Below are 7,840 nucleotides of genomic sequence, written 5' to 3'. Positions count from 1 at the left end.
TAAGTCTCCCGTCCCCTCTTTCCTATGTAGAGCAAAACTCACTGCAAGCACATGGATTTTGATGTCAGCAGGTGCTGGTGGAATAATCTGTGGTTTATATCTTAAATTTTCGTGTGGTACACAAACATCCTTCCATATAGAGCTGATGACTGAAGAGCATACTATAATTCCTGTCTATTGACGGGTCTGATAAGTACTTCAGGAGTAGCAGGTAAAGCTAAAGATATTAAATAAAAACAAAGGGAAGAACACTCTATTGCCTTAGGACAAATCAAGAATAACTGCATTCTGATCAAGCAGAAATAAAGTGTCTCCCTTTAAAATCCAGTTCAAGGGAGCCTTGAAATCATTAAACTAGATTTGAGTCAACATCTCCAGTCAGAAACATTTAAGCTCTAAGGGACAGTTGTTAAAAGTGGGAAGAGAGCAGTGGTAGACAGAGGCTGTGTCTGAGTTAGAAGGGAAAGTGATCTGCTGAGAGACTGTAATACTGGCAGGAAGAGGGATGCCTCCTCAGAAAAGGCAAATTAATGACCAGGATTGCTAAAGGCAATCCTGTCTGCAGAGCAGCACTTCAGTTAAAGGCCACCACTACAAGAAGGGGTAATGACCCTGATCAGGAATGCTGCCTTATTCCAAAAGGCAGAATGTTCATTTCACTATAGCTGTTCCAGTTGTCCCTTGCAAATAAGGCCAGCCAGGCCATCTGGGTTCAGGGTCTGGCTTGAAGAAACAATGAGTTTTACAGAAAATCTGCTTTAGCTCCCAGGAGAGCAGGAGTGTTGGGGCAGTCAGGTGGGGTCATAATTGAATGGTTTCAGTTTTTCATGCTGTAAGAAAATGAAAAAGCTAGTTATTAATTTTTGATGGATTGAAGGTGTTTGCACAACCATAATCAAAACAATTAGTTTGTAGTGCTGTTGGGACAAGTCTTCTTAAGTTTAGGCGGCTGATAGAAATGTATTTTTTGTTAAGAAGAATGAAAAATGTTAAAAAATGTATTGTCTTTTTATATAAAGTTTACATTTTTCTTTTTGCTACAAGCATAATTTCCCCTTCTTACAACTGCATATGCAGTTATACTAAAATGAAAAATGGGAAAAAAGTTAAATGTAATTCAACGGCTTAAGAATGTAATAATACTTGTACATTTTTATTTACATATTAAAATACTGACATTTCAAGCCCATGAAGTGACCTACAAGTCACTTCAGATAATGAGACAGCTATTATTTCCAAGTGCCAAAATTGTTTGCAGGGTAGTATGGGTGTTTGCCAGCTTGCTGTGGCAAATCAGGCCTTGGAACCTTCCACTGGCAAATACTGAAGGTAAAAGTTAGAGGTGCCAGGGAGTGGTTGTCCCAAGACACTGCACAAATCACAGCAAGACCACCCAATGTTAGATCCTGTGCCTTTGGTTTAATGACAGCAGCAATAGACAAGATGTCAGGGATGTGGTGTTCGATCACATCTGCCATACATGTTCATCACACTCACCTGGGTACCCCCCAAACATTACTGGATGTCTGATTTTCATTTAAATAGGTTTGCTAAAGAGTTTGTCACAACTGTTACTGAGGTTTGTTTCCTGGGAGCTAACATTTCCTCTCTCCTGGACTGCCTGTGTTTTGCAAACATTTAGTCGGAAAGCTGGAATCACGTCCATATTAATTCTGGTAGATTACCAGAAGATAAAGCTATAACCAGAACAACCAAAAAGACTTTGGGAAACAGCTTGAAAAAGATTAAGGAACGAAAAGTAAATCTTTTTTTCAAGCATATCCAATAGGCTAGTGGAGGGGGTTTATAGGTGCAGACGGTCCTACTGAAAGGAGTACAGGAGCTCTCAAAGCAGATATATTACTTTGGCAGAAAAACAGCCTAAATTTTTGGCATCAGTATGCAGAGTTCTACAAGTTTGTGATCCACAAATTACTGTCAGCTTGGAGACTCTTTTGGTCACACATGACCACTTACCATCTCCTTTTCAGACTTTTCCATTATTCCTCCAGTTCATAATGGTCAGAGCTAGGATACAAGTCTGAACAAGATGTTTGATACAGCCATTCTTTGCTTTTCTGTGGTGCCTTTTCTTAATTATAAGAATTTGCTGTACCTGTACTGACAGTTCCATTCAAATCAAGACCAGACTTGCTGGCAACTTGTGCAAACATTTCTTCTCTTTCAGTCTTATCAGCAGACCAGCTAAAACCTGAAACAGGACCTTCAGTGTCTGAGCCAGAGGAGCTGTTCTATACCTGGGCTTCTGCCACAAGTATCCCTTATGCAGCTGGAAGGCTCCAGCTCAGGAGAGCACACAGGACAACCACTCCTCCCAAGGACAGTGCTCAAGGTCATTTTCCACTCAAAGCATTAAAAGGAATCCTGAAAGGAAGAAAGTTTCCATGTGTTGGGGCCAAATAAAACAGCCAGGTTTTGAAACAAAACAGCCAGGTGCAAGTAGATAAGGGATGGATGGGTGTTAAAATAGCCTCAGGACATTTTTGTCTCAGGACATTCATCCAACATACTTGATTTCCAAGTAATTAAAGCAATATGCTGATAAACAAATTTGTGAAAAGCAGTATTACAAATGCTAATGCAATTTCCCAAAACCTAGCAAATTAGCAGAGGAATTTCTTTCAAAGATTAGAATATGAAATCCTAGTCAAGCTCATATGTGGAAAAGACTTGGCTTATTGTTTAATATAGCTGCCCTAATTAATGAGGGGAACGACTGGCACTCCTAGTACTGGCTCAAGGTTTGTTGTCTGAACATAAATGTTCTTTTGTTGGGAATTATAAAGGACTTTCAGTGAAAGTAGGTGGCTAGGTCCCTAATTCCACCGTTATACAATCACTTTAAGGTAATGTAAATACAGGCTGCTGCTCCAGGGGATAATCTACAGTTCTAAGCACTCTAGATATGTATTCCCAGCCAGCATGGTAACCAGACCAGGGAACTGTTCTATTTATAAATTAATGGGATCATGGAAAAAGCAGAGATAGACTTGTCCTTTGTGGTGGCAGCCCACACCTTGGGTTAAAATTAGAAAGGAATTACACATTTTAAAAAGATGTGAAATAAAATCCAGCTTAGAACAGTCAGTTTTCCTATATAAAAATATTTGATCTAAAACAAGTAGAATCTCACCAGAACATGCTAACAACTGTCTGTAGTCCAGGCTTAATGCTGCTGAAGTGGCTCCCAAAGAAAATACCCTGTGAACACAAGCAGAAGGTAGACTTATGCACAAGCAAGTAAGTGCACCAGTTGTTAACCATGAGACTTGGGGAAGAGTGGCACAGGTAATGAATAGATATTATTTTCTCATTAAATATTACTGGAACTATTTGTAGAAGCCTACCAAAAATATTGATATCATTACAGTGAGGATAGCATGTTCATTTACTAATGATGATCAAACTATTGCTTCTTTACAGAATTAGTCTCAACTACAAGCTATTTCAATCAAGAAAGGAAACTGCTTACCATCCAAATCCAGCTGCTAACAGGAGCTATATTCCTCCTTCAGTGAGACCACTTGTGTCTGGGAAAACCTTTACAGACACCATGAACAACCTGAATAAAAGAATATGATCTCCAAGAATTCAGAAACTGAACAACAGGATGTTCTGATGAAAATACAAGCCTCTAGGAATGGCTCTGTCCCAAGCCTTTTGTGGTCAGTGGATAAAAAAACAGTGATGGAAACTGTGTACAAAGAAGGGAGGTGTGAAGGTAGCATAGAGCTGACAGCAGATTTCTACCTGTATCAGCACCTTTTAAAAATCAGTGTCTGAAAATTATTACAATGAAATCAAAATTATCTTGGCAGGAGATTTTTCAAAGAACTGCTGTATTCATGTAAAGTCACAGAAGACATCTGTATTACAGTCATTTAAGCAACTTAAAACCTTACCAACTTTTGTGGACTGTAATTTATTCTACAATCTTCATTCACATGTTCATCAAAATAATGCTATACCTCCAGCTACTGAACCTTGATTTGGCCCCTGTGATTGACACATTTATTACCCCTGACTCAACTACTGTACTTTTTTCATAGTAAAACTAGTTTGCTGCCAGAATTATGTGGACAGAAAACATTGCTGTGTGGATTCCCAGTGGAAAGATGACTCCTGCAGAAATATACAAATGCCACCTACTAAAAACAGAGCCTTAGAGGAAAAGAAAATCTCTCTGTAAAACCCACAGTCCCTGAACATGATCACAGAACATTTTAAAGGACCTTGAGGAGTACCCTCTCTAGGGTAAAATAACGCAGTTTACTTATATTGGTCCTGGGAGAAACATTTTATGACACATCGTCATTTTACACAAAAGTCATGTTAAAGTAATAATTATGGTATAACATTTTTAGGCAAGTGTGAATGGATAATTAATCCCTGCAGTTCTCAGCCACTGGTTCTGTTCATTCTGCTTTAGAAATTAGAAACCTGATATAAGATTGGAAAAATTACTTTTCAAGTTTTTCTCTTGCTTCTGATAACATTATCCCTCACATGCTTTGATCAACAGAACGCAGCTAAAGGAGCTTAGAAGTCCCATCCATACTATCAGAAACAGGAGTAATATCACAATATAAAAAATAGTGGATAGAGAACATGAACCTGAGAGAGGTGTAAGATATAAACTTTGTGCCAATTTTTTTTGCATAATCCTGCCTGTAGCACTGACATTTTGCTTTTGTGCCACACTTTTCAGAAGTTTTGTTCTTCCAGTTGCATTAAACCGTGACAATGAGAGATAGATAGATTTATTTTTTAATAGGATTCAGCTTGACCAGCCGTCATTTAGCTGGAGATGGCTTTGCTTTAAGGCAGAGCTTCCTGACTTAGTTTGTACAGGCACTGTGATCACAGAAGGAGATGGCACTGCACCATGTCCTTATCAGCAGTGGCAGTAGCAGCTTCTGGCTGTGTGCAAGGCTCCACGTGCACTGTAGGAGATGAGATCCTAGCCCTAGCAAGTCCTCTGCTGGCCTTTGTACACAAGGGAGAAGGAAGAGGTATTTGGTCATTGTCTGTCTCCTCTGGGATTGTTTTAAAATGCTCCCACTCCACCCACCTTAACCTGCAGGGTGCCTGTTTTAGGATTGAAATCACACACAGAATTTTAATGCTTGCCATCCATAAATTTCCAAACAATGGCCAGAAAAAGCACCGTTGCATACTTAACATCTGCTTTTTTTGCACATGAGGAAAAAGTGACATACAGAAAAGTTAAGGCCAATGTCCTCAAAAGCAGTAGTGCCTCTGTCCCACTGAAATCAATCTAAGCTTGGAGTCTAACAAGTTAGGGACATCTGTGCTCAGGTGACCTAAATGGAAGGTCTCCAACTCATCCTGAGCTCCATCTCTCTTCATGAAAACAGACCTATACCTCCAGCACACAGACTGTTGTTCACGCAGACACAATGTATTGAAATGTGTGACAGATTTTGAACTTTTTGCATCTGAAAACTCCTTTGATGTTCAGAGATGTTTCCAGTTCATAGAGGGAGCCACTAGGTTAATTGCCAACGACAGAGTCTCATAAGGTTTTGAAAAGCAGACTTTATTTAATAGGCACATCATTGCTTTAATAGCACTGGGCTGCACAGCTTGCTTCACCATTTGTAAATGGTTTTGTTTGATTACATTGCATTTCCTCAGTGTCAGTAGGATTCAAGTAAAAAAATTACTGCTTTTATTCTCTGTCATTTCTCAAGATGGAAAAAACCAGTAAACGTCTCGCGCACAGGAGCAGGGTACAGACAGAACTGCCTGCGACGCAGCAGAACTCAAGACAAAGTGAATTCTGAGCGCTGAACAGTTAAAGCTGCAAGACAACCATACTACATTTGCTCAGATGGGAGTTTGCTTTATGCAGGATAGAGATGAATGTTGCCCACTAATACATATAATAATGCATTTTTATACTGAGAAACAAAGACTGTCCAACATAGACAAGAATGAGGGTTTCATAACAAAACAGTTCACATGAAATTAGCTTTTCTGATTATAAAAGTTGTATTCCCTCAGCTGTAAAAGTTAAAGGCCTAAAAGAAAAGAACTGCTTACAGAGCTCTAAAAATGCACTTTAATCAGCTTTTCCCCCTTATATTACAACTCTTTGAGACAAAAGCATAGCATTCTGGATTCTTTTTGCAATTAAGTAGTTTATGTGGTTGTTATATTTCTTCCCTGAAAATCTGCATTTTAGTATTTTATTAAATTCCACCAATAGAAGCATACAAAATCAGAAATCATAAGAGGAAAGTAATATTGCTCTATGAAAGAAAAAAAGCATGACTTCTAACAGTTTTCTGAACATCATAAAAAGAAGCGCATATGGCATTGAAACATTTTGAAAATGGAGAAATATTTTGTGAGTTTCAACGTTTTAAGGTTTTACATTCTGTTTTCTGAATGTATATTTCCAAAATTAATATCTTTCAATTTTTTAATAGATTTTCTAGCATTGCATAGGACGGACAACCTAAAACCAACAAGGCAGGTATCTAGCGTGCTGCACACTTTAATATACACCGGTTACATCAGTTACTAGCACTTTACACTGACGGTACCTACTGTATTTGTAAAATTTGTTTTTAAATCAGCTTGTCAAAGCTTTTGAGAAGCAATCTGGGCAATAAGGTGGGTATTTTTAGTGTCTACCATGAATACAGCCAGTTACTGACTCAGAGGTCGCTCTCTCCATACAGTGCCGATGAAAAAGAGGTGTAATCCAGAGCCCCAGGAACGGAGCCTGGGCCAGTGTACGGTGGCATTCTCTTGATGCAGTACTGAGCCTGCTCAGGAGGCAGCTCTCGACGCAACTCATCTGCCAGGATATAAGGCTGGGAGGGGGAAAACGATTGACAAATTCAGTACTTGTTCTTCAAAATCACAAAATATATTTATTTTCTGTAACTAATAGATTTGGGCATCTTGCCTATTTTTCTGAGAGCAAATATTTTCCTCTGTAAATTCCATCACAAATTATGAGTTGAAGGGGGCAATTCCACCAACAAACTGATTAGGTCAAAATGCAGTGTCAGGATATGTGACTGCATATGTTAGCTACCAAGCACTGTGCAGCCATGGGCAGACTGCTACAGATACAGCTTATTCCTAGATAGTCAGTATCTCTGCAGTGCACTACTGCCCCTTCTGCAGTGACAGGACAGATGCAGGTAGTTCCTCTTAGTTTCAAGGTTCTAATATATGTGTAAAGAAAGATGCATTATTTTTCTTAATGGCATGCATTTATGACATGAAGGATACCCTCTGTTAACAGACTTGACATTGCTTAAAATAGCAATCTAATTAAACCACTTTTTCCTGAGACCATCTTCCACATGAATTGCTACTGAGAACATGTCTGGAATTTAAAATGTGATCCACATTAACTGAAATCACAAAATCAATACAAGCAGCTGGAATGAGAAAATCAATAGAGTGAGCCTGGGCAAATAGACCTGTACTGCTGTGATCTCTCCTTTCTCCACAGCAGAGGATTGGTTTTGTGGCAGAATTGTTTATGGCCCTGACTCCTCCAGAAGCTCTTGTGTTGCCATTATACTCCCTTACATCTTCAAACACCACTCAGTCACAAGTGCATCTGGCAGTGGGGATGAAAGTATGCCAAATTCAGGAGCTTTCTCTACAAACCCAGTAACTACAGGAGGCTTCCTCCTGCTGCTCCTTCTAGGATGTGGATACACCACATTGCATCATCCTGTTGAGTGAGCTGTCCAGTCACAACATGGCTCACAATCAGGGTTAGCCTTGTGCACCTGATCTAGGCTATGTTCCAGAGGGCAAAACTGCA

The 7,840-nt window shown here is 39.3% G+C and overlaps 1 protein-coding gene across 1 annotated transcript in view; it reads right to left on the bottom strand.

Annotated features, from left to right (window-relative positions):
- Positions 1-5,565: 5,565 nt before the first annotated feature.
- Positions 5,566-7,840, bottom strand: part of ACTN2 (actinin alpha 2) — a 66,973-nt gene continuing 64,698 nt past the window's right edge. The window contains exon 21 of the mRNA XM_036380841.2: positions 5,566-6,866. Within this exon, the coding sequence (XP_036236734.1) occupies positions 6,708-6,866 (159 nt within the window). The 3' untranslated portion in view covers positions 5,566-6,707. The remainder of the gene's footprint in view (positions 6,867-7,840) is intronic.

The sequence above is a fragment of the Molothrus ater genome, chromosome 3 (assembly GCF_012460135.2).
Source record: "Molothrus ater isolate BHLD 08-10-18 breed brown headed cowbird chromosome 3, BPBGC_Mater_1.1, whole genome shotgun sequence".
Taxonomy (NCBI): domain Eukaryota; kingdom Metazoa; phylum Chordata; class Aves; order Passeriformes; family Icteridae; genus Molothrus; species Molothrus ater.
Note: the sequence above shows the minus strand (reverse complement) of the source record. Positions and strands in the feature narration are given on the sequence as shown.